Source organism: Megascapheus bottae, chromosome 10 (genome assembly GCF_031878675.1).
Source record: "Megascapheus bottae isolate mThoBot1 chromosome 10, mThoBot2.hap1, whole genome shotgun sequence".
Taxonomy (NCBI): Eukaryota; Metazoa; Chordata; class Mammalia; order Rodentia; family Geomyidae; genus Megascapheus; species Megascapheus bottae.
In genome coordinates, this window is record NC_143518.1 from 21,687,763 (window position 1) to 21,715,354 (window position 27,592).

Sequence of the window (27,592 nt, forward strand, 5' to 3'; positions counted from 1 at the left end):
AGGGCGGCCACATTCTGCAGCGGCGGCCGTGGAGTGCAGTCGGCCTCTTGGAGAAAAGGCACATCCGAAGAGCTCTGACGGTTCCTGGGCCTAAAACTCCGCTAGAACTTGTAAGTACGCAAAATGAAGGATTACAAGGTCCCTCGGTGTATTTAGTGTCTGAACTGGTGTTTTCTTCTCTCAAAAGGTCTTTCAGAGCGGCCTCTCCCCGCCCCCACCTCCCCACTGCACAAACAAGTCGAGGTAGGTTGGGGGTCTATTTCTGTTTGTTAGAAACGCAAGAGAAACGGAACCTTTAAAATATTAAACAGATTAAGCTGACAGATAATTTTTGGCTTTAAGATGAGAAGCAGAATTTAAGTTTCGAAATGTAAGCGGGAATGTTTACCATTTCATGTAGATTACAATTACTCCCCTTGCTACGGTGACTGACAGAATCCCCGCTTTCTGTCCTGTTAGTCCTTAGAAAATAGTGCATTTAGTGCACCTTCTATCTGGCAAATATCATGTAACCCTTTTACTAATTACAATAAAAAAAAAGAAAATAGTGCATTTAGTAGTTGTTCAGTCTTCAAAGGGAAACGTTTGAAGTTTTAATAACGCTTATTTTTGCTTACGTATGTATATACTCCCAGTTGTATTTTAGACTGAAAATAAAGTTTATTTTTTTTTAACAAAATCAGCAGTATTCTACTGTCAGTTGTGTTAGACGTTATACTGTTTTACAGATCGGGAGGCGAGTTAACTTACTCAGATCGAACGACCTGGTTTTATTTACCTTACCAGCCCCTAGGTTTTAAAATATTTTAGTTTTTCTCTGTATGAACGATTATTTCCATATGTATATATTTTAAATAATTAAATCAGGCAGCTATCTATATTTGTCGGATTTAGTTTTAAGCACATGATTAGTTCCTACATGGCCAGTGGAAGAATTATTTAATGGAAAAAACTTGTAGCAGCAGAACTAAAAATGTACCTAGAAGCCTTTGGAGTATAGAACAGTTTGGAAAAACTAACATTTTTATAACTTTTGAGAGCTTCTTTGGATTCTTTCTGCTGAATGCAGAGTCCACTGATAAGCAGTTTTGCTGCAGATTTATCATGTGACTCTTGTTGACTCATTTAAGATCTATTTTATCTAGTTTCCTAATGTAGGTATATTAGCCTGAGAGCTAGTAACCAGAATTTAGCAAACTGGAAGTTATATTGGTTATTTTAATAAAACATTTTATTTTGTAAATAACGTCTTTTAACCTAGTTATTTAAAACTATATTCTGTAAAAATCCCATGTTTTTTTTGAAGTAGCATTTAAATTTCCTGAAGAAATTTTGCTTGTCACTGTGAAAGCAATTAAACATTGAGATTCTACAGCCTCAGCAAATTTAAAGAATTTTATTTTGCACCTAAGTAATTATCATGAACGCCATATTAAATTGTGTCCCATAAGAGATAATTCAGTGTAATGTTTATGTTTAAGATCAAACATTTGGGAATGAGTAAATCTTATCCCCAACAGTTTTTACACAAGTAGAATTTTGAGTCATAGCTATCCTTGGTAGCTCTGAGCCCGTTTTCTCATTAGTAGAGATTGATAGGGGTGGAGTCATTTGAAGTACTGAACGGTGTCATTCAAGAACTCAGGTGAAAACTGCTAGTGTTGATCAGACTACTTTTCTACTGATTCAAGAGCAGTTCTATGACATGATTTTAGTAATCAAAATTGGAAGTAAATTGCATTGCCTTAAGAGATCAGACTCATTGGCCTTTATTTGGAATTGTATATTTTAAAAAGTCAATTAAAAAATACTGGTTTGTTAACCTCTGAAAGTCCTTCAGCTAAGCTATCTGGTTTTCACTTAATTTTGATCTCCTGGTAAAAAGTGGCAGAACTTCCCTTTAGAGCACTTTGTTTGTATTGCCCATTCTTCAAAATACCTCTAGTTTCATTTTAATAGTTCAGACTATAAGTTTTGGGGGATTTAATTTTTGGGCTGTCTCTGTCATCTCTCCTTCTGTTTGGAGGTTAAGAACCAAGGGTTCCTAGACACTTTGACTTTAGAGGAGAGTACTATGTTGGGTTCTGTATTTACAAATTCACTGTGTGAATGTAGACAGGATTAATCTTGGAGGATAACGTAGAGCTTCTCTGTATAAAAGTAACAATAGTATTTGTAATTTTTAGCTACTTTCAACAGCATTTTCTAGAGAAATGGTTAAAAATAATAGGGAAGTGTTGAGCGCCTTAACAGATTTGTGTGTGTATTCTCCCTCCCCCCCAAAGTACTGGGGTTTGAAATCAGGGATAAGCAGTTATTCTACTACTGGAGGCACATACACAGCTCTTTTTTTTGCTGTAGTTGTCTTTCTGGTAAGGTTTCACATTTTTGCCTATGGTCATTCTCAGATGGAGATCACCTACCTATTCCTCCCCTCAGCTTGGATTACAGACACTCACCACATGCTCAATTCTTTGTTCAGATGAGGTGTTACTTTTTTTTTTTTTTGCCAGTCCTGGGGCTTGAACTCAGGGCCTGGGCACTGTCCTTGGGCTTTCTCAAGGCTAGAGCTCTACCACTTGAACCATAGCACCATTTCTGGCTTTTTTTCTAGTTATGTGATACTGAGGAATCGAACCCGGGTCTTCGTTCATGCTTACTCTGCCTACCACTAGGCTAAACTGACCCAATGCTTGTCTCAAACTAAGATCCAATCTCTGCCTCTCAACAACCATATAGACATGATTTTCTTGCCCAGTGTAACCTATAGATTTACTAGGGCAATAAAAATAAGATTTATATACAAGGCAACTCATTAGGACTAGATTTTCCTGTGGGTTTTTTTTTGTTGTTCGTTTGTTTTTTGTTTTTTGCCATTCTGGGGCTTGGACTCAGGACCTGGGAACTGTCCTTGGACTTTTCTCAAGGCTAGCACTCTACCATTTGAGTCAAAGTGCCACTTCCAGCCTTTTTCAGATGTATAGTACTGAAGAATCAAACCCAGAGCTTCATGCATGCTAGGCAAGCATTCTACCACTTGGCCATGCTCCCGGCCAGATTTTCCTTTTTTTAAATGAGAGATAAATTAAGCATTAATTTTATGGTAAAGTAAAATTTAACTTCTTTAAAGAGGAAATTCTTTAGGGCGGTAGCCTTGAGCTGACGCCTTGGGACGGCACCCAGGACCAGAGTTAAGTCCCATGACCGACAAAAAAAAAAGTGTTCTTTAAACATTATAATGAGTACCAGAGTTGTCTGGAGACTTGATAAAGCAAATTCTGGCAGGATACTCTCAGAAATTCTGGTCTAGTGAGTCTGAGGGGATGGTATTCCGAAAAATTTGTAGTACTAACAGGCTCCCAGGAGAGACTAATAATTTCCACCTAATTAAAATACTAAGGAAATAAAATAGTGATAAAGTAGATTTAGTGGCATGTATTTGTGATCCCAGTTACATGAGTCTCATGGAAAAGGATTGCGAGTTTGAGGCTGGCTTGCCCTAACAAGACCCTGTCTACAAAATCACAAGAAATGAACAGTTCTAGTCCCAATTGTTGGCCTGACAGTGACATCTCAATAGCAGTGAGCATTCCAGGTCGTCATTTTTGAAGGATCAAGAGAAGTGATTGATTCCAGCGCTGGAGCAGAGGAAATACAAAATGATCCAGGAGAATCTTATGGTGCTTGGAATTAACGAAATTGAAATAAAAATTTTGGAGCTTGTTGGAAGGACAGAAGCCAACTTGAAGCCCATTCCAAAGGACCAAGTTACATCAATACAAGCAACAAAATGAGTAATGATAGCATTGAGTTTTAACACTTAAAGCAACTATTCATGAGTCCATACTGATAGAGCTGAGTAGATAAATAGGGAAGGGATAATGCATTTTTACAGGTGAATTCAATAAACATAGAAGATAGAACAGCAGATAATAATTAGGTAAGCATTACCATCAACATTTATTCAAAACAAAATGATGATGGTAGTAGATGAATTTTTGTTGGAGGAAAATCAAGATATGTATATAGTTTCAAAGTATATTCTCCAAGCTAATTATTAACTACAAAGGAAAAATAGTAAGTTGACAAAGATACCAGATAAAGCAAGTGGTCAAAGTTGACATTGCAGAAGATAGGACATTATGAATCCCATGATACAATGCAGTGGGAAGGACACATTCTTTCTTTGATGCTTGTCTTTGCCCAAAATGTTTTTTATCTTTTCTCTTTTATCTTTCCAGTCATGATGAAATATAATGCAAACCCAAATTAAGAAATGTTTTCTAAACTGACCATTATTCCCAAGAGTCAAGGTCAAAAAAGACAAGTTAAAAACAGCGAAACATCAGCGAAACTAAGGAAAATAACGGCCAGAAGGGAACCTGGGACAGACCCTGGAACAGAAAAAGGGCATCAGGGGAAATTTAAACATTGGTTATTTCATTAGTTGTCTTGTACAAGCTGACTTCTTCAATCCAAGCACATATTAAAATATTAGTTTTCTGGTTTTAATATGTGCTTGGATGGTGGAAGTTGGAATCACTTACATGTGGTACTAGATGAAGAGGATGAGGGAATTATGCATCATTTTTACAAATATTCTGGATGTCCAAAATCTAAGAAATTTTTGGTAAAAATGTTGACTTCATAGCTACTCAGAGGCTGAGATCTGAAGATCAGGGTTCAAAGCCAGCCTGGGCACAAAAGAACCTGAGACTCTTATCTCCAATTAATCCCTAGAAAACAGGAAGTGAGGCTTGGCTCAAGGATAGCTGAAGAGCTCAGGTACAGTGCACAGGCTGAGTTAAAGCCCCATGACCCACCAAAAAAAAAAAAAGTTGACTGCAAATAGATACAGTGATTAGGGAAGTTGAGCTGAGGCTCAGAGGCTTGGGGAAAGTAGCAGTAATTTGTACTTCAAGCACTTTTAATTCTAGCTGGGGCAGGAGGACTGGGAGTTCAAGGTGAGTCTGGGTTACATGGTAAGACTGTGCCCCAAAATAAAATAATGAATGGTTTGTTTTGTTACCAAGTATTATTAGAAATAGTTACAAACACATTCTTTGTATAATGCTACTCTTAACCAGAGTTAAAGGATCTCAGAGAAAATAGAAAAGTAGGAAAAGAAAATTTCTCTGTACTAGAAAAATATTTATATTGTCTAAACTGCTCTAAGCCTCCAGTTTCTGTGAAAAATGGTTCCTTGAGAAATTGGAGTGCTTTTGTTCATAAACTTTCCCTTTTAAAATTTCCTTTCAGAAAGCTGAAACATGTCACCAGTTAGTGAAAATATTGGGAAACAAGTGGGAAAATTCATGAAATAATAACAAAGACTTACAAATGTAGGTTTTATTTTGATGTGTGTGTGTCCACACCTGTTTGTCAGTTTCTGGAGTGAAAAAGAACTACGAGCAGCTGTTCTCTATTGTAGGCGCATATTATTGGATTGGCTTATCATTTCTGCCAAAGAGGGCAGTTTGTGTGCTAAATAGTATTGCAGATTGCCATCTGTACACCCTCTCTCAGTGATCTGAAGGCTTTGCCAAATTAAAAATAACTTCTCACCAAACAATTTGAATACTTTTCTCAAGAACATTTAGTTTTGTATTTTCAACCAAGAAGTATTTTAGATTTATGTATATTTTTAAAAGTGATAGCTGTTTTACTGTTTCCTAATCTTAGCATCTAAATTCAGAACATTATGAAATTTAAAGTTGTTTTGATTTTATTTTGTATATGGAATTGATCAGAGAAACTTGGTTTAATTTTTTGTGATAGTACCAGGACTTGAACTTGAGGCCTTGTCCTGTCACTTGGATTTCTTGGTCACAGCTGATGTTCTCCCACTTGAGCTATGCTTCTAGTCCTGCATTTTTGCTATGCTAAGTGAAGATGACATCTCAACAGATTTTTTTCTGCCATAGCTGGCTTCAAACCTCCATCCTCCAAGGCTTAGATTCCTGAGTAGAATTTTAGGCATGAGCCATTCACATCTGGTTTAAAGAAATTTATTTCTAGTCCTTTTTTTTTTTTTTTTTTTTTTTTTGCTCTTGGAGACTGAACTTGGCCTGAACACAGTCCGTGGTCTTCCTCACAGCTAGAGCACTACCACTTGAGCCACAGCACTACTTCTGGCTTTTTCTGTGTATATGCTACTGAGGAATTGAACCCTCGGCTTTGTATATGCTAAGCAAGCACTCTATCCCTAGGCCATGTTTCCACACCAAGAGTAATTACTTAATATGTGTAAGCTGTCATGGTTAGTTAATATAAATTTCCTGTAATTTTTTTTATTATAGAAGTAATGTACAGATGGGTTACAGTTACATGTAAGTCAGGTAAAAGAGTGCATTTTATTTTTGGCAGTGTTATCCCTTTCCTTGCTCAATTGATGTAAATTTCAATGAATGAAATTGAACTGCATTTTCTTTTTTCTTTTTTTCTTTTTTTGAGACAGAGTCTTGCTGTGTAACAAAAGCTGGCTACAAATTTCCAGTCTTCTGCCTCCTATGTGCTAGGATTAAAGGCATATGCCATCACATTCAGCTAGAAGCACATTTTAATGTTAGGAGTGTTATTTTTTCCTCATAAGGTTTGTAACTTTTCTCTTAATTAGGTCTAGGAAGATTCTTATATTTACATTAGTTCTCACAAGCAAAAAATCTACTCAGCATTTTCTTTTGTTTCATTTGCCGTATGTAAGCTCTTTAAGCTTTTTTTTTTGTTCACTGTGTTTGGTCAGTTTTAGATATAGGCATTCTAGTTTTTTCTGTGACTTTCCTAAATACTGTATAACCTGAATAGGTGATCCTACCTTTTTTTTTTTTTCCTTAGTAGTAGAGCTTACATTGAAGGCCTCATGCTCTGGCATGTTTTTACTTATTTTTTTCATTCCAAAGTGGTACTCTACCACTTGAGCCACACCTCCATTTCCAGCTTTTTGGTTAACCCTGTTTGGGGTTGGCTTCAAACCTCTTGTCAGACTCCTGAGTAGGATTACAGGGATGAGCTACCAGTACCTAGTTTGCTTATCTTTTCAATATTTTATTGCATATTTATTCTTAGACAATGTATCAGTTTTACATGCTTTTGAAATTGAGATGGAAAGTTTGTATAAGAAGAGGGGTGTGTGTGCATGTGCGCGCACGCCTGTCTGTTCCCCATTAAAAAATGGAGTTTCTTAGAAACAGTGCACATGTTTATCTTTACTGGATAACTGATTTCCAAAAGTGGTTTACTAATTTACACTCTTATCATTAGAGTATAGGGAATCAGGTTGTTCATTATTTCCATTTATTTGTTTAAGAAATTGGTACTTGTAGCAGTAAAAATGACAAGGCCTGCTACCAAGCAATTTATATATTTAGTCAAAAAATAGCTAAAATATATAATAGAGCAAAATGGTACACATTTTATGGGGAAAAATAAAGTAAATGACTGGGTATTATTTTGCTGCTGTTAGAATCATGTAGAGGATTAGTCTAGGAGATGAAGTATAACCAGGAAGGCTTGGGCTTCTTATGTTTGCCATGAACAGAGATGCAAATATGAGATTGATCCTAATGTTTTCAAGCACAGTAATGAAGCTGTGAATGCTGGGAGATGGGATCTTGCTAAGAGTGGTTCTGGGGACCTTCTCATCACTCCTGTTTATAAGGTTAAAGAATGAATTAGGAGGCTGATACTGAATGGTGTTTTAAGCACTTAAGATTTGGGAGAGTCTTCTTTTTAACTCTTGACTGTAGTGGTCTAAAGGATATCTTGTCCAAACATGGAAAAATGATTCAGTAATACTTGGAACTTAGGTGCTTGTTTGACTCTTGAAGTTTGGAGCAGAAGAGAAGCTGGGAAAAGAGAGTTATTTTGAGCCCATGATTTTAGGGTTCTGTCTTAAAATCTCGTACAAAGAGATGCAGAATCATGGCCAGGAGTTTGGCCTAGTGGTAGAGTGCTTGCCTCGCATGCACAAAGACCCGGGTTCAATTCCTCGGTACCACATATGTAGAAAAAAAGCCAGAAATGGTGCTGAGGCTCAAGTGGTAGAGCTCTAACCTTGAGAAAATCCAAGGACAGTGCTCAGGCCCTGAGCTCAAGCCCACTACTGGCCAAAAAAAAAAAAAAAAAAAAAAAAGATGCAGAATCCTAAGGGAGGCATTGCTTTGCCTCTAGTATGTGGATTTCCCATTGTCAAATTTATTTTTTGTTGTTTGTTGCTGGGTCTTTGTGCATGCAAGGCAAGCACTTTTACCACTAGGCCCCTGAGCCAGTTTTTCTACCAATACTGTGCCCAGTGTCATTTATTATTCTTGAGCCTGAGAATTTTGTAAATTTGTTTAAAAAAATAAAAACACTGGAGAAAGGAAAGGTACATAATGCATTTTAATGATCCATGGCACTTCCTAGGTGACCATGTAGTTGTCCATATGTCCTAATGTCCCACCTTCTTTGCAGGTTAAATTCAGCATCATGAGGGAGTGAAAAGATTATAGTACATGCAAGTTCCAACCTATCCCATACATTCTCATGAATAACTCAGATCTGTTCAAGACTATGCCCTCCTTACCTTTTTAAACTGAAACGACAAAGCATCATCTATTGAAGCCTGTCCCATTAATTTCTTTAATAACTTTCAAAAGGGTTTTTAACAACTCTCCTATAGTTAGCTATTTTAAATATTACCTAGTAATTTTGTACATCTGTGATGGAATTAGTGCTACTAAGGAAATAACTATATATATCACTCATTCTACAGAAGAGATTCTAGAGAAGTGGTGCTGTGGCTCAAGTGGCAGAGCGCTGGCCTTGAGAAAGCCCAAGGACAGTGCTTAGGCCCTGAGTTCAAGCCCCAGGATTGGCAAAAAAAAAATTATCCAAACCCAAGCTGGGAGTTTGACCTAGTGGTGGAGTGCTTGCCAAAGCCTTCCTAGTGCCTGTATAATCACAATAATTATTATAATTAGTTTGAATCTATATTAATCATGGAAAAATCACGAGGTAATTCTCATTTACTTTTATTCAAATAATTTCTAAATGCATGTTTCTAATACTGTGAGCAACTGCAAAGCCCATATGAGTCGTCTGAAGTTTTATTATTTGCAGGTGTATGTGACGCATTCCCAGATCCTGCAGCCAAGTCAACATCAGCTACTTCTCTGTGACTGGATCCAAATTAAGGTTCTCCCAAGACAGACTTCATCGGATCTACAATCAAGACTACTGATTTTTCACAACCTTACTACATCACTATCAAGTGCCAAGGCCTTAAGACTTGGGTACGTGTATTACAACGGCAAGAGTGCCAGCGCCAACAAAAGAGTCATTGGACCATCAGCTCCTCCAAGCATACTATAATCTTACCAACAAAGCAGAGTATGCCAAGTGCCTCTGTGTGACATCACTACCAGCTGATCACGCACAAAAGAAAAATAATTTAGACTAGAGTGCTATCTTTTCTTGAGAAACTGGGATTTGAAGGAGCTATTTTGAGATCTGTGCTGCTAGTAAGTGACTATTGATCCTTGAGTTCAGAAACTGAGTTGCAATTGAATGAAAAATAGACAACGAAATCTTGAAGAATAGCACTGAAGTGCAAGCCAAATTTAACCCTCTTCAAGTAATATTGTTTGAACTGAGAAATTGCTAAGCCAAACCTGTTACAGGACTGATTATTTGGGTGTCTCTGTCATTGTTACCTCTTGCTATTACATTGTTCCATCTTGCTATTACATTGTTCCTTGTGCTCTCTTTCTAAGTCCAGATGTTCTCTGATAATTCACATTGCCCTGACTGTGGGCAACAATGGTTCCCTAGTTTAGAACTAGGCCATTGGTTATACCAAACTGAACTTGTTGAAAATGAATGTTACCAGGTCTTCTTAGACCGTATTAATAGGGCTGATTATTGCCCTGAATGCTATCCTGATAATCCTGCCAATAGAAGCCTTGTTCTTCCTTGGTCTTTCCCACTTGAATGGGCTCCCCAAAATCTCACCAGATGGACCTTTGAAAAAGCTTGCCATCCATTTCTTCTGGGTCCACCACTAGTTAGAAAAAGGATCCATGACTCCAGAGTAGCTGGTTTTAACCCTGCTTTACAATTAATCTTGACCAGAACAGATAAAACCTTAAATAAGAAACTTGGCCAAAACAAATAACTTCTCTAACAGAATCATGGAGACTGTAGAGGTATTTGTTTTAGTAGCTCAGAGAATATGAAACAATAATTCATTTATATTTTATCTTTCTCTTTTCTTGCTGTGTGTGTGTGTGTGTGTGTGGTGGCGGCGGCGGCAGCGGCAGCGGCTAGGGGTTGAACCTAGGGCCTTGTACATGCTCTGCAAGTGCTCTACCTAGCTATACTCCTAGCCCTCTTTTCTAAATCTGACCCACAATGTCCCCACTATCTGGGGAATTGCTTAAATTGTTGGGTCTGCTTCTGTGGCTATGCATATATATATATATTTTTAAAATTTAGTATGAGCCTAGTATTTCAGCCAGACTAACCCATAACACTTACAATCTGTTTTGGAACCAATATGCCTTTCCTGAAATTCCATAACCTACCTTAATGTAATCCTGGAAAAAATGCCCCATATTGTTATAAATTCCCTTGCTTATATATTAGTTAGTAATAATGAGCTATGTGTGTTTACATATATATATAAAAATGTATTCATATATAACCATTTATTCATTGGCTCTGTTTGGTCCATTCTCAGTTACCATTGGAGAATATTGATGTTGATAACTGGTCACTGTCGGAAAAATCACATTGTATTAAGTAGTACTTGGGTAGATTACAGAAAAAATTGTGAAATTGCTGCCTTTTTACACTTACTTGGCTCTGTATAACCAAAGACTGTCCTGTCTTTGTGGTGATTGAATTTAAAATGTCATCCTCTGGAGATGGAAATAACATCTGTATGAAATTTATTATAAAAGGAATTATCAAGCTTGATTCCATATAATTTATGAGCAGTCTATTAAAGGTTTTTTTGTAGAATTAAATACTTCTGGACATTAGCCACATTTTGGCCTTCTTATAAAAGTTGTAGAACAAGAGTTGGAGTTTAAGATCTTAGAAAAAGCTTTAAAGACATCTCAGAGGCCACTGAACAATTTATAAATTCTGCTTAAGATTCTAGATAACCCAGTGCTTTTGTAACAGCAATGTTATCAAGGACTAGGTTCTTTCTATCCTTCCCTCTTGGGATTTTGATGATGTTTGTCTTTGTCCTCATGGTTGTTTACTCAGTGAGTTTGTTTCCTCAGTATGTTTGTTGTGCCACATACTTCAATTTCAACATAAGGCTGGAAGTGGTCAAAAAGGTTTTCTCCTTTCAAGCCTGTCTTCTATTTAGGATTAAAACCTTCCCCAAAAGTTTCTCGCAGATTTCTTTTTAAATTTTATTAGAAGGTACTGGTTCATAAGAAAGCCTAGGACTCTTCAAAGGAGACTTGAGTTGGCCTTATCTGGGGTAAGGCACATTGCCTCTACTGGTAAGATCAGGATTCTTTCAGGAAGGTTGAATGGCTGTTAATAATGCAACATCATACCTGACATGTGTTGTGAAACCTAAGATATTTGTTCATTTGTATCAAGAATGTACCCCAGAGATCCACCCCTGTATCTGCCTTATGTCTATCATGATGGAGTTTCTCTCCTGTTATATTGATGAATAAACTGTGTGCACTGTTAAATTGAGTGAAGACCCAGTTAGTTTGTCATTAACACATGATGAAGAATTTCTTCACTAAATGAATGTTTACTAAAAATATTCTTAAAAAAGGAACATTTACTTTAGTGCTTTAGAGGATGGTTTCATGATTAACATTATTGCTTCTTAAAAATTTCAAGTTACTGGAAAATTCTGTGCTCCAAGGACACTGAAATTTAAAATATTAGCAAAATAAATTTTTTTCCTCCTTTTTAAAAAAAATTGTACTTAGGACCTCATGCTTGTGTTCTGTTGCTTGAACTATGTCCCCGATACCTGTAATTTTTCAAATAGGATTTTATGATAACTTTTGCTGGGCTGGCTTTGAGCCTTGATCCTCCTATCTCTACCTCCAGAGTAACTTGGATTAACAGGAGGATGCACCACCATGCCTGGCAAAGAGCTTATTTATTACCAATTTCTTTAAATGGTAAGGTCAAAGTAAAAGAATTTGTACCATTGATTTCTCAAGTAAACACCTAACCAGTAGATATAATGTTTTTAAATTGGCCATTTCTAAGTCTACAGAAATTTTGAGTCCTTAAGGTCACTTCAGAGCCTAGAAACCTACATATTATAATTAGCACTTGAGTTTTTATGCAGGTGTTTTATAAATTATACTTTGAGATACACTGCAGCAGCACATTCATACTTAACTGACTTAAAAGGACAGAGGCTGAGTGAATGTAATTTTGCAGGTTAGAAATGTATACTAAACAACCCCAATCCAAAGATTGAAATGTTCCAAACCCCCAAATTTTGATAAGCTCAAAATTTCAGATTTTGTAGTAATTCACATTTTCAGATTAGGGATGCGTCATCAGTAAAATCTGCAAGTATTCTGAGATCTGGAAATCTGAAAACTGGTCACCAGCATTTTGAATAAGGGATACTTAACCTGTTTTTTTTGTGCTTTTTGTCTCCTGACATACTAAGAGGTTTCATGTTAGACTGAAGGTCATCATTAATATTTCAGCTCATATTAACTCGGCCACATTTCCACATTTTTTTTCCCTGTCTGTCATGGGGCTTGAACTCTTGGCCTGGGCGTTGCCCCTGAGCTTTTCATCTCAAGGCTACCACTTGAGTCACAATGTCACTTCTGGTTTTCTTGTGGTTAATTGGAGGTAAAAGTCTTACCAGACTTTCATTTCCGGGCTGGCTTTGAACTGCCATCCTCAGATCTCAGCCTCCTGTGTAGCTAGGATTGTAGGTATAAGCTGCTGGCGCCCAGCCACTTAAAAAAATTTTTTTTCCCCCCTATGTATATGGTACTGAGGAATCAAGCCCAGGTCTTCATGCATGCTAGGCAAGCACTCTCCCACTAGGTCAAACTCCTTACTACATTTTTTCTTTTTAATGAGAACTGTCTCAGCCTTCTGTTTACTGCCATTATAAACAATTTGAGTATGTGGGCAAAACGGGTACTCAAAAAATGAGTCTCTGACACCCAAGATTACATACCTGCGAACATGGTAACACATTTTATATGAATAGAGCTAGCAAGTCAATATGCAAAGTAGTTCAAAAATAAAATCAAGGAAGTCTATAGATTTTCATTTGAGCTTAGGACTTTGGAATATGATTTCATATGGCCTAAAATATAGTAGGATATCTTAGAATAAGTTACTAGCTGGTGTGCACCTGCCATCCCAATTACTTGGGATGCTGAGATCAGGAAAGTTGCACAAGAGCAAAAAAAAAATTCATGAGACGTATCTCAATGGAAGACAAAAGGCATGCTGATGGGTACCAGTAAGCTATGATGAAAGTGTAAAGGCCAGGTGCCAGTGGCTCATGCCTGTAATCCTAGCTACCCAGGAAGCTGAGATCTGAGGATTGAGATTCAAAGCCAGCCTGGGCAAGAAAGACCCTAGTAAGACTCATACCTTCAATTAACCACTAGAAAACCAGATGTGGTGCCTTGGCTCAAGGCAATAGAGAGTAGCCTTGAGCTGAGGGGCTCAGGGACAGCGTCCAGACCTAGAGTTCAAGCCTCATAACTGGGGGAAAAAAAAGAATAAAGGATTGTGATCCAAGTGAGGGTCTCAGCAAAAATTGAGGCTGGGAATGTAGCTTAGTGGTAAAGTGCTTGCCTAGCATGCATGAAGACCTGGATTCGATTCCTCAGTACCACATAAGCAGAAAAAGCCAGAAGTGATGTGGCTCAAGTAGTCGAGTGTGTTAGCCTTGAGCAAATGAAGCTCAGAAGCAGTGCCCAGACCTTGAGTTCAAGCCCTAGGACTGGCCAAAAAAACAAAACAAACGTGAGACCCAGCAGCCAGTGGGGGGAAAAGACTGGAGGTGTGGTTTAGCAGCATAGCGCTTGCCTACCAACTGCACAAAAAAGAGTTAATGCTAACACGCTGGGGTATTCATTATGTAAACATATTAGTTTGTACTTTTGATGTGTGGAAGAGTTAACTATACATAGTAATATGGGTCACTTCTAAAAGGACCTTGTGAGTAAACATGTTGGGACAGACTGAGCAGAAACTTCATCAGAGAGATGGTGCTCATGGAATGTGGAAGTAAAGAAAAGGCCATTGCATCCAGAGTTACAGTGTGCCTGCAGTGAAATGAGCCCCGTTCATCACTCTGGTCTCCCCTTAGAACCCTCATTTGCTTATTTTTCTTAAGGTGCTGGGAATCAAACTCAGGATTTCATGCATGCTTAGGCAAGAATTTTGCCAGTGAGTGTCATTTATAGCCCTTCCAAGATAACCATTGAATTTCCATAGAATTGTGATAGTGCAACTTGAAAACTACTTTTATGGAGAAAAAATAATGACATTGCAGTCAGCATAGTCTAATTTGAACACTCTGGTTTTTGTTTTGTTTTTGTGCCAGCACTTGAACTCAGGGCCTCCTGCTCTCACTTTACTGATTGGCTTAAGGATGGCACTATACCACTTGAGTCATGTGTCTAGTTCTGATTTTTTGCTGGTTACTAGGAGATATGTCTACCTAGAGTAGGTTCAAATCATGAAGCTCAGATCACTCAGCCTCTTGGTAACTAAATAATTCTAACACTCTTAAATTACTTGGGGCATTTTAATCACTCATCTGTGAAATAGGCAGTAATAAATACCTCATACTATTGTAAGGTTTAATCTTGATCAAATATACCAATCATATATAAAATAAAGTCTTAATTTTAGGACAAGGATAAGGAAGAGCCAGTTTGAAGTTGGTCCTGAATTGTCAAATTTGATAAAGGCCAAGATTGGTCTTGGGGTTTAAGGTGAATGTGTAGGCTTTTTTCTTTTTTTTTTTTCCTCCTGTCCTGAGACTTGAACTCGTCCTGAGCACTGTTCTTGGGCCTTCCTCAAGGCCAGAGCTCTACCACTTGAGCCACAGCTTTTTTCCATGTATGTTATACCAAGGAATCAAACCAAAGTCTTCGTTTATGCTAGGTAAGCACTCTACCAATAGGCCAAACTCCTGGCCCTGAACATGTAGTCTTGAGTTAAACACTCTTAAGTGTAAAGGTTAAGAGGCCTGAAGAGATGGATAGCCCAAGGCAGAACCTTCTTACATTTTTAAGGTTCATTTCAAATCTTTTTTTTTCCATTTCAAATCTTAATTGAAATTGCTGAATGATTTACTACATTATCTGATTATTACAACATTGAAATAAGTTGGTTGAGAAAATCTGAAGGATACATGTACAAATTCACTCAGGTTTTATGTCCTAGAGTCAAAGTTCAAACTACTTAGGTCAACTATTTTAGAGTTAGGGTGCTTTGTTTACTAGAAAGGTTGGTTTTTTGTTGTTGTTCATTTGTTTTGTTATTGTGGGGTTTGAACTGAAGGCTTGGGTACAGTCCCTGAGCTCTTTTGTTCAAGGTTAGCGCTGAACCACCTTGAGTTACAGTGCTACTTTCTGTTTTCTGGTGGTTAATTGAGGGTAAGAGTCTCAGGGAGACTTTTCTGCTGGGGCTTGTTTCAAACTGTGATCCTCAGATCTCAGCCTCTGATAGCTAGTGTCTGGCTATAAGGTAGTTTTGTGTGTGTCTGTGTGTTTGTGTGTATCATAAGAGCCTAAAATGGCATAGTTTATTAGAAAAGATGCTTAAGAATTTTAAATCCATAAAGTTATTGGCCTTACTGCCAGGCATTTGTCTTGACGACATATCTAAACCACTGTCTGGGAATTGCTGCTGCTGCTGCTACTGCTCTTGCTACTGCTCCTCCTGTTCCTCCTCCTCCTCCTCCTCCTCCTCCTTCTTCTCCTCCTCCATCATCATCATCATCATCATCATCATCATCATCATCGTTAACCTTTAGGTTTCTCTCTTTGGCCTTTTAGAAAAGTTTAAGGAGCTAGAAATGTGGCTTAGTGATAGAGTGCTTGCCTAGTATTCATGAAGCCCTGGGTTCAATTCCTCAGTACCACATTTTTTAAAAAAGCCACAAGTGGCACTGTGGCTCAAGTGGCCGAGTGCTAGCCTTGAGCAAATGAAGCACAGGGACAGTGCAGGTCTTGAGTTCAAGCCTCAGAAATGGCAAAAAATAAAAATAAAAAGTTTAAATGCACCATTGTTTCTTAATATATTTACCCTTCCCATCTCCCCAGGTCTCTCAGGTCTCCATCATCTTTCCTCTTTTCCCTGGTCCCTTGGCCAATCAGGCAGCATTGGAAGATGGGTAAGTACTCTCTGACTCAATTTTCTTGTCTCTGTTCCTTGTCTTTTCAACTGGTTACAATATTCAATAATAAATGTATGAAGGTGAAAGACTTATATACTAAAAATTCAAAGTCTAAACATAATAACACATAGAAAGACATCTGTATTCAGAATTACTGTAAAACTGTCTGACTACAAACTACAGATTTAATAAAAAACTATCAAAATCTTAGTAACTTTTTTTTAATGAAATAGGAATATAGTTGGGGGCTCACACCTGTAATCTTAGCTACTCAGGATGCTGAAATTTGAGGATCAGGGTTTGAAGCTACTCAGGGCAGGAAAGTACAGGAAACTTTTATCTCCAATTTATCACAGAAAAAGCCAGAAATGGCACTATGGCTAAAGTAGTAGAGTCCAGCTTTTTTCTATGTATATGGTATAGAGGAAGTGAACCTGGGTCTTTGTGCATGCTAGGCAAGCACTCTACTACTAGGCCAAACTCCCAGCCCATGGATCCCTTTTTTTAAAAAAAATTTTAGGAACTAGAGATGTGACTCAAGTGGTAGAGTGCCAGCCTTGAATGAAAAACCCAAACAAGAGCAAAACACCGTGAGTTCGAGCCCCAATACTGGCATAAAATAAATATGTATGAAAGAATTCTACGTATATAGTTAAAACTCTTGTTCCTGAAAGAAGCAAAGATTAAGTGAAAACTGATGTGTATTGTTTCCAATTATACATTTTTACTGTATACATGCAAACTGAAAAACTAAAAGGAATAAATAAATAAATGTAATCCTTTCAAGACTTAATATATGATAGATAATGATTTTTAGTTACACTACGGAACTTGGTTTTATATTGGAGTCTTCTAAACATGGTTGTGCTTCCTCATATGGTATACCCTCAGGATTGTGGAAGCATTTATCATTATACCATGATATCAGACAGGAAAGGTACATCTTAAAAGAATACAAACTAAGTGTGGTGGTACTTACCTGCCAGTTATTCTAGCACTCAGAAAATGGAGGCAGGAGGAATGTGAGTTTTTGGCTAGTGTGGTCTACATAGTTTGATGCCCAGTCTCACAAATATAAGGCAGAGAAAGTAGGGAAGCAAATTTGTGTCCCCCTTTGGAGAAATTCCAGGAAATCAAAATTAAGCCAAGTTTCCCTCCACCTATCATTTGGTATATTATTTATAAATGGAGAATGTGTCTCAATAGTTTCAACCTGGCCCATTCCCTCTGGAAACGGAGTGAAATGGTCAAGTTCTAATACTGATTCCAGTGTTACATGGACGTGGAGATAAAGAGGCAAAGTTTTATTTAGATAGAAAAATGAATTATTATCACCTCCACTTACAGGGCACTGAAACACATTAACAATTGGATTTGTAAGGAACTCACAAAAAGCCAATGTCTTTTGTGCCATATGACATCCGTAGGTCTATCAGTCCCTTGTTGCAAAAGATACTGTCTGTCCGTCTGTCTATTGGATATGCTTATGGATTGGTTTTTCCTAAGCTACATCAAGTCAACAATAACCCATTTTGATGAAGATGAGAATGTGTCCTTTCTTTTTTTTCCAACACTGAGGTTTGAACTTGGGATTTTGTATTTGCTAGGCATCTTTTCTTGAGCCATACCCCCAGCCCCTCCCCTGCTTTTTTTTTTTTTTTGGCCAGTCCTGGGGCTTAAACTCAGGGCCTGAGCTTCTTTTTCCTTAACGTTAGCTCTCTACCACTTGAGCCACCGCACTACTTCCGGCTTTTTCTAAGTATGTGGTACCAAGGAATCAAGCTCAGGGGTCCATGTATGCTAGGCAAGCACTCCACCACAAGGCCATGCTCCCCAGCCCCAACCCCCCCCTCCACTTTTTTTTTTGTCCATCATGGGGCATGAACTCAGGACCTGTGCACTGTCCTTGAGCTTTTCTGCTCAAGATTAGTGTTCTACTACTTGAGTCACAGCACTACTTCCAGTTTTCTGATAATTAATTGAGATAAGAATCTCACAGACTTGCTGCTCAAGCTGTCTTTGAACCTCCATCCCCAGTTCTCAGCCTCCTGAGTAGCTAGGATTACAGGCATGAGCCACCAGCACCAGCCTCCGTTCTCCCTTCCCTAGACCTTCTTGCTTTAGTTAATGTTCAAGGGCCTTTCTTGTGCCCCAGTGCCAGCCTGGATAGGGATCCTCCTACCTATAGTTCCCTGAGTAACTGGAAGCACACAACCACACCTTGTTTATTGATTGAAATGGAATCTTTTTACCTGGGTTGGTGTGATACTCTCAATCTGTGGCCTCTGAGTAGATGAGATTATAGGTATGAACCACCAAATCCAGTTGTGCCTCATTTTTGTTTTGACATTCCCAACAAACACATTTCCCAATGTGGTTTGAACACTGCTCAAAAAGATTGTCATGTCTCTAAAACAGTGGTCTTTAGATTTTTCAGATAACTAATCCTTGTGACTTTTTGAGAGGATGTGTCAAGAACCTCCACATTGTTTCACTTTTTCTTACAGCTGGAAGGGAATGTCATTTCAGTTATGCATGGAGATGATTGGTCATAAAGGGATGGAATGAAGCTCCAGGGTTGATATAGACATGTGTAATAGTTCCTTTGCTGATTCTCTTCAACTACATTTTAAAGAACTCAGTTCTACTTACAATATAGTTTATTGAGAAAAATATAATGAAATAAATGTAAAGACTTTGGGAACACTTTCATTTCTCCAAAAAGTTTCCTCATACTATTTTCCAGTCTAGACTCCTTCCTCAGAATGACTCATCTGTTTTCTACTACTGTAGATTGTATCATGTGCCTATTTGCAATGTTCATTGAGCCCAGGGCCTTGTGCATGCTTGGCAGACACTACCACTGGGTTATACCTGAGCCCTGACTATTCTTAATGTTGGCTTCTTTGACTTACATTATATTCCTCCATATTGTGGCATGTATCAAGTTAATTCTTAGCCACTTGTTCAGGTTAAAAAAACATTTTACTTTATATTTTATGTTTCTTAAATTTTTATATAAATACTACAGTGTTATACAATGTCTTGAAATTTAATTCATTTATTCAAAAGGTTGTATATTAATATTACATTGTAAGAGTATGCCATAATTGTTTTTTTAGCAGTCCTGGACTTGAACTCAGGGCTTGGCCACTGTCCTTGAGTTTTCTCATGGCTAGCACTCTACCCTTGAGTCTCAGCACCATTTCTGGCTTTTTCTGTGAATGTGGTACCAAGGAATTGAACCCAGGGTTTTGTGCATACTAGGCAAGCCCTCTACTACTCGGCTACACTCCTGGCCCAGAATATGCCATAATTTTTAACCCATTTCTTTAGTCATAAATGGTTAGATTTTCTAATTTTTTTCTCATTTTAAATAATGCAGCAGACATCCATAGAAATATTTCTTTTCTTTCCTTTTACCAGTCCTGGGGCTTGAATTCAAGGCCTGAGCACTGTCCTTGGGCTTTCTCAAGGCCAGAGCTCTACCATTTGAGCTACAACATCACTTCTGGCTTTTTCTATGTATGTGGTACTAAGGAATTGAGCCTTTGTGCATGCTAGGCAAGCACTCTACCACGAGGCCAAACTTCTGACCTATTTCTTTTTTTTTTTTTAATTTTTTATTGTAATTAGTAAAAGGGTTACATGATATTTGCCAGATAGAAGGTGCATTAATTCACATACATTGATACCCTTTCACATGTCTTAGCACCCATTACCCTCCCCTCCACCCCCCCCACCCGTCTTGGTTTTCCCCCCTTCCCTATTAAATTTCAAATAACCAAATACAAATAAATTCAATATATCAGATAACAAAGTGAGATACTGTAACAATATGAGATAACCAAGGGACAGCAAAGGAGATGAGAGACAACATAGTACATTAAGGACAACAATCATTCGTTATATGGCTTTTGTTTCAATATCTTGGAGGTCCTTTCCATTAGCTTCATACTATATGGCCTTATGTATCAAGATTTTGCTCTATTGCAGATCTCTGCTAGTAGAGCCCAAGGTTTCTACTGATTATGACAAATGAGGGAAACCATTGAGCCTAAGTTCCTTTGAGTCTGGCTTACTTCACTTAATATGATTTTTTCTAAGTCTTTCCATTTCCTAACAAATGGGGCAATGTCATTCTTTCTGACAGCAACATAGAATTCCATTGTGTACAAATACCACATCTTGTTGATCCACTCATCAACTGAGGGACATCTAGGTTGGTTCCATATCTTTGCTATGGTGAATGGTGCTGCAATGAACATTGTTGTGCTAGTGGATTTAGTATGTCCTTGTTTCTGGATGGTTGGGTAAATGCCAAGTAGTGGAATTGCTGGGTCATAGGGGAGTTCTATGTTTAGCCTTTTGAGGCACTGCCACACTGCTTTCCATAGTGGTTGAACGAGTTTGCACTCCCACCAACAGTGTAGTAGTGATCCCTCCTGCCACATCCCCTCCAGCATCTGTTGTTATTGGTTTTCCTGATCCTGGCCATTCTAACTGGAGTGAGGTGGAATCTTAGAGTTGTTTTGATTTGCATTTCTTTTATGACCAGAGATGTTGAGCATTTCTTCATGTGTCTATAGGCCATTTTTGTTTCTTGTTCAGAGAAGACTCTCTTTAAGTCTTTGGCCCATTTTTTAATGGGATGGTTGTTACTTTGGAGATTAGTTTTGTAGTGATTCAATTTTTTGAGTTGTTGATATATTTTAGATATGAGGCCTTTGTCCGTTGTTTGGTTGGTGAAGATCTTCTCCCACTCTGTAGGCTTCCTAATTAATTTACTAGCTATGTCCTTTGCCATACAAAAGCTCCGCAGTTTATTGCAGTCCCACTTATCCAGCCTTTCTCTGATTTGTTGTGATTCTTGGTCCTTATTAAGAAAGTTTCGACCTGTGCCAAGGAGGCCTAGTGTATCTCCTATTCCTTCTTGTAAAGTTTTCAGTGTGTCAGCTTTTACCTCCAGGTCTTTGATCTATTTGGAGTTAATTCTAGTGCAAGGTGACAAAGAAGGAGCCAACTTTAGTTTTCTGCATGTGCTTAACCAGTTCTGCCAGCACCACTTGTTGAAGAGGCTGTCTTTCTTCCATTCTATTTTTTTGGCTCCCTTGTCAAAGATTAGGTGGCCATAGGTCTGTGGTTTAATATCTGGGTCCTCAGTTCTATTCCATTGGTCTTCAGGCCTGTTCTTGTGCCAGTACCAAGCTGTTTTGAGAATTATAGCTCTGTAATAGAGTCTAAAGTTTGAAATTGAAATTCCTCCAGCACTGTTCTTTCTGCTAAGAAGTGTTTTTGCTATACAGGGTCTTTTATTATTCCATATGAAATTTTGGATTGCCTGTTCTATTTCTTTAAAGAATGCCATTGGGATATTGATGGGTATTGCGTTGAATTTGTAGAGAGCCCTTGGCAAGATTGTCATTTTCACAATGTTGATTCTTCCAATCCAGGAGCATGGGAGGTTTTTCCATTTCCTTAGTTCTGCTTTAATTTCCTTTTTTAGGGTTTTAAAGTTTTCATCAAAAAGGTCCTTTACATTCTTAGTTAAGCTAATTCCTAGGTACTTTATTTTCTTTGAGGCTATTGTGAAAGGAGTTTCTTTCCTGATTATTGCCTCGTTCCTCTCACTGTTGGCGTAAAGGAAGGCAGTTGATTTTTGAGGGTTGATTTTATAGCCTGCTACTCTTCCAAAGTTTTGAATCAGCTCAAGGAGCTCGGGAGTAGAGACTATAGGATTCTTTATATACAGAATCATGTGATCTGCAAAGAGGGATAGTTTTATTTCCTCTTTCCCTACTTGGATCCCCTTTATGCTTGCTTCTTGCCTTATTGCACTGGCTAGAAATTCTAGTACTATGCTAAAGAGTAGTGGAGAGAGTGGGCATCCTTGTCTCGTTCCTGATTTTAGAGGGAATGGCTTTAGATTTTCACCATTGAGTGTAATACTAGCAGTGGGTTTCTCATACACAGCCTTTATTACATTGAGGAATGTTCCATGGATTCCTAGTTTCTCCAGAGCTTTTAACATAAAGGGGTGCTGGATCTTGTCAAATGCCTTTTCTGCGTCTATTGAGACAATCATGTGATTTTTGTCCTTGCTCCTGTTGATGTGTTGAATTATATTAATTGATTTGCGTATGTTGAACCAGCTTTGCCTCCCTGTGATGAATCCAGTTTGATCATAGTGTATAATTTTTTTGATGAGTTGTTGTAGACTGTTGGCCAGTATTTTGTTGAGAAGTTTTGCATCAATGTTCATCAAAGAAATATGACCTGACATATTTCTTGAGTATATATCTAAAAGTAATTACTGATATATAAAGTGTATGTCTTTCCTTCTTACTCTCTGAGCATATAGTAATACTTCACTGCCCACAGGTTGAAGAATTTTGGCAAGACACAGGATTCTTTTTTATTTATTTTGCCAGTCCTGAGGCTTGAACTCAGTGCCTGGGCACTGTCCTTAAGCTTCTTTCACTCAAGGCTAGAACTCTATCACTTGAGCCACAGCGCTACTTTAGGCTTTTTTTGTTTATGTGGTACTGAGGGATGGAACCCAGGACTTCACTCATGCTAGACAAGCATTCTATCACTAATTTACATTCCCAGCCTGGTAGCTATTTCTTTAGTCCAGAATTGCCTTTTTAAAAATTTTATGTCTTTGTGAAGTGGAAGAATCATTCTTCAACCATTTGATTTCACAGTTGTTTGTAAACTATGCATTAGTCCATTTTTAAATGTTTTGTATTAGCCAGTTTCCCTTACAAATATACATATTTCTTGACAGTATTCTGTATAGTCTGCTTGACTATTCTTGAATGCCCTATCATTTTTATTATGATTGTGATAAATCTTAATATCTGTAATGATAACCATGCCCTCCTTCAGAATTGGCATACCTGTTCTTGATATTTGTGAATTTTAGAATCAGTTTATTCATTCCATTCTAAACCAAGAGTAGTTTAAAATACTTTGAGATTGCTTTGAATTTATTATTTTATTTGGAGAAAATATGACCCTAGTGTTTTTTATTCTTTTTAGATGTAGGCTATGTTTCCCTTGTTATTTAGGTCTTTTTTATGTTCTTCAATAAGGTTGTATACTTTAATTCTAAAGTTGACAGTTCTTTTGAGGCCTTTTGACATACAAGTCATCAAAAAGGGGCATGAAGTGAAAGGCAAAAGGGCCACAATGGTGACTTATAGGGTAGAGAGGGTATCCAGCCTTTCAACAGAAGGCACTTGGGGACCTTGCTCACTTGGTGGTTAGATGTACTGTGAGATTTATGTGGGGAACCTTTATTTTCTGCCATGGCTCAGGGTATAACCTCAGTTCTTAAGCAATTATTTCTATGAAAGAACAGGATTTGTAAACTTTTTCCATTACAAAAGTATTCTCAGAAGTGGCCTGAGGAGAAGCTATTTATAATGATGCCAGTGCATGTGAGGGGCCACACTAAGTAGGTATGGGAGGGAGGGATCAGGAAGAGCAGGGCCAGGTGGGAAGAGGACAGTCAGCTGAGGCTGACAGGGGGACACCTTCCTTCTCCCTGAAGGCATGAGTTTTGGAATTCTGGGGCGATGTAAAGATATGGTAAATACGCACCTTGTCTGTTGGAGTCATTATACTTGAATTTCAGCTCTTGGTAGCTGATTTTAGCTCTTTGTCTTCAGTTTTCTCAGAGCAGTATTTTTAAGTGTGAGGTATAATTTATATACTATACTACAAAATTCACCTCTCTCCACACCAATTACAAATCAGTTTATCTGATTTATCACTGGGTCCTTCTTATTTTCTGTTACTATATACCTTATATTTAATGTGAATGTCATCTTACTTTCTAAATTTGTTTCACTAGTATATTAGAAACTACTCATGTCTTGCTTTTATCAGACAGTAATTAAGAAAAAAACTAGAAAAGACCAAGGACTTCTTTATTTTCTATTATGTATTTAGATAGGAGAGAGATTATCCTTGTAACATATGATCACAATGAAGAAAAAAAAAGCTGAGGGCTGAGGGTGTAATTAAGTGGTATAACATTTTCCCAGCAAACCTGAAGCCTTGGGTCCATCCTCAACAATGGAGGGTAAAAGAAAAAGCCAAAACCCAGGAGGTTGAAGAAGATAAATAACAAGGACCCTTCAATCAGAGCCATGTTCTGTGTTTACACCAGTAGAAAGAAAGGCCCATCTTTAACCTCCCTTATCTTCCAATTTATACTGTGTCACACTCTTGTACATTCTCTTTTCATGTGCTTTTAAAATACAAAGTTTTTATACTAGGCCCATACTAGATATTTGGAATTAAATATTTTGATTAAATAATTTGAAAATTAAATTTTGAGTGACATAGAAAAACACAACAAAAGACTAGTTGGTAAGCTGCTGAAATAAATCATTAAAAATGTAACATTTTAGCTGGCACTGGTGGCTCACACTTGTAATCCTAGTTACTCAGGAAACTGAGATCTAGAGATCTGAAGGTCAAAGTTCAAAGCCAGCCCCGCAAAAAAAAAACAGTACACTTTTATCTCCAATTAATGAGCAAAAAGCTGGAATGGAGTAGTAAGGCACCAGCTTTGAGTAAATGAGCTAAGAACATGCCCAGGCCTTGAGTTCAAGCTCCTATTATCAGCACATGTGAACACACATGTACACACACACACACACACACACACACACACACACACACACACACACACACACATGCATACTCTGTAGGCAGCACCTGTGCATGATTGCTAATGAATAAAAGCAGCTGGTAGGCAAGCTAAGAGAAAACAGCGTGAGAAACTGAGAGCATAAAGGAAATCTGCAGTGACTGCTTCAATAGTTGTTGTTTTGTGGGTCATGGGGCTTGAACTCGGCCTGGGCTCTATCCCTGATCTCTTCAGCTCAAGGCTACTGCCCTACCCTTGAGCCAAATCCCACTTCCTGTTTTTCTAGAGGTTAATTGGAGATAAGAGTCTTAGGTCCTTTTGTGCCCCGGCTGGATTTGAATCTTGATCCTCAGATCTCAGCCTCCTGAGTAGCTAGGATTACAGATGTGAGCCACCGTACGTGCCACCGCGCCAGCCTGGCTGTGTTTATTTCAACTCTAAACCATGTCAATTTTTAGTCACTTGATCCTAATCTTATCCTCTTTCACTACTTACTAGTCTGGAGCTTCTAGAATTTGTAGTGAGATGCTGTTGGAATCAGAAAGCAGTTTTTCTTAGAAAGTTTCAGAGAAGCCTTACTCATCCTTATAATCAGTAAAGCTGGAATTGGTATTTTGCCCTTGAATAGATGAAATCACTTTTTTTTTCCATTTTATTTTAGTCCTTATGTATATACTGTGTTTCCTGAGTCCGTGGGAAGCATGACTCTGTTGGAACTTGGCTGAAGAAAAAGACAAGATATCTTCACAAAGAAAAGCAGACACTAGAAAAGTGTGGTCAACCCCTAAAGAGATAGAAACATGACTGACAGTGGACTTACGGACCCTCCAGGGGGTAAGACTGGTTTGGAAAGCAGAGAATTTGTGCTTTAGCAAGCTAACATTGCCATAAGAGAGAACATCATTAATAACTAATAGTGAAATTGTGAAGAAAAAAATTAACTCCTTTGTTGTGATTGTTCATATTCTCTGTATTTATTGAATTTTACGATAATACCAGTCCCTAATTGTTAGTAAAAAAGAAGATACACATTTTAGACTCCAATAGAACAGGTCTGTGATGTTGGTAAAAATATAATGTATCCTTGTTTTAGACAAAAAGATGGAAAAAATTCATAGTTATCTATAATATGCTGTATTTAGAGGGAATCTTTCAATGATTGGTAAAGATGATAATTAAAGTCTTCATTTTACTTACCAGTCTATGTAAGCAACATAGAACAAGCAAAATAGGAAGAGTGTGTGTATTCCAGTCCTGGGGCTTGAATTCAGGGCCTGGGCACTGGTCCTCAGCCTTTTTTGCTCAATACTAGCATTCTACCACTTGAGCCATAGCTCTTCTTTCTTTTTGATAGTTAACTGGAGATGAGTCTCATGGACTTTTTGCCTGGCTGGCTTTGAACCTGGGTCCTTTCAGATCTCAGCCTCCGGTGTAGGATTACAGACATGAGCCACTGGTGCCTGGCACTTTAAGGTTTTATTATGCAAGATTTTTCAAGTAGAACAGCATAATGACCCCTTCCCTGCAGTGTCCAACTTCAGCTATTACCAACATAATGACTTCCTTCATTTGTTGCCTGCTCTGGATTATTTTAGTGCAAACTCAAGACATTGGATCATTTTTAAATAAGTAACTTTGTTTATCTCTCTTAAGGGGTGTTTGAAAAATTAACAAAAAATGCCAGGTGCTGTGGCTCATGCCTGTAATCCTACTCAGGGGGCTAAGATCAGAAGATAATGTTTCAAAGTCAGCTTGGGCAAGAAAGTGTATGAGACCTTTATCTTCAATTAACCACCAAAAACTGGAAATAGAGCTGTGGTTCCAAGAGCATTAGCTTTGAGGAAAAAAGCTCAGAGATAGCACCCAGGCCCTGAGTTCACACCTCTGGACTGCCATCATAAATAAATTAGCAAAAATCAGCCTTCAAATGATGACTTGAAATGACATTGATAATTACTGCATTTCTTTATTCCTATTGGTTTAAAATAAATTAATCTCCAAAGAAATATTTATTAGTTTCATTGGTAGAGTGTTTACCTAATATGCACAAGGCTCTGAGGTTCAATTTTAGTACTGAAAAAAAAAAGCAATAAGCATTTCAGAGAATCAGGAAATGTATATGCCGTGTGTATGATGATACTAAGAAACTGCTTTTCATCTTTTCAGGTTTGATAAAGGTATTGTCCTTATGTTTGAAAACAAAAAGAATACTTATATGTTAGAGATATTTAGGCATGGATGGTTAAAATTCCAGGATGTTTATAACTTGCTTCAATGAAATAATGTGACTAAAAACATAAGTGAGAGAGTAGAGAAGGCATATATTTATATAAATTTTGTACACACATTTTTGTTTGTTTTTGAGACAGGATCCTGCTACATAACTCAAGCTGGCCTAGAATACTCTTTCTTTCTCTCTCTCTTTTCTTTCTCTCTCTTTCTCTCTCTCTCTCTCTCTTTCTCTCTCTCTCTCTTTCTCTCTTTCTTTCTTTGTATTTTTCTATTTTGTGGGTCATGGGCCTTGAACTCTGGGTGTTGTCCTGAGTTCTTCAGCTCAA

The 27,592-nt window shown here is 37.8% G+C and overlaps 1 protein-coding gene across 2 annotated transcripts; it reads left to right on the forward strand.

Moving 5' to 3' along the window:
* On the forward strand, positions 1–25,862 carry LOC150057693 (torsin-1A-interacting protein 2). Of its 2 annotated transcripts, XR_016536829.1 has the most exons (5): positions 1–110; positions 188–243; positions 9,100–9,500; positions 16,296–16,366; positions 25,696–25,862. XR_016536829.1 is itself a non-coding variant. In XM_090340329.1 (3 exons), exon 3 carries the CDS (start codon positions 9,758–9,760, stop codon positions 10,151–10,153), a length of 396 nt encoding a protein of 131 aa, XP_090196455.1. In that variant the 5' UTR covers positions 1–110; positions 188–243; positions 9,100–9,757; the 3' UTR covers positions 10,154–11,800. The 2 variants fall into 2 exon arrangements, 1 of the variants encoding a protein (XP_090196455.1); XM_090340329.1 differs by lacking the exons at positions 16,296–16,366; positions 25,696–25,862 and having other exon boundaries at positions 9,100–11,800.
* The last annotated feature ends 1,730 nt before the right edge of the window (positions 25,863–27,592 follow it).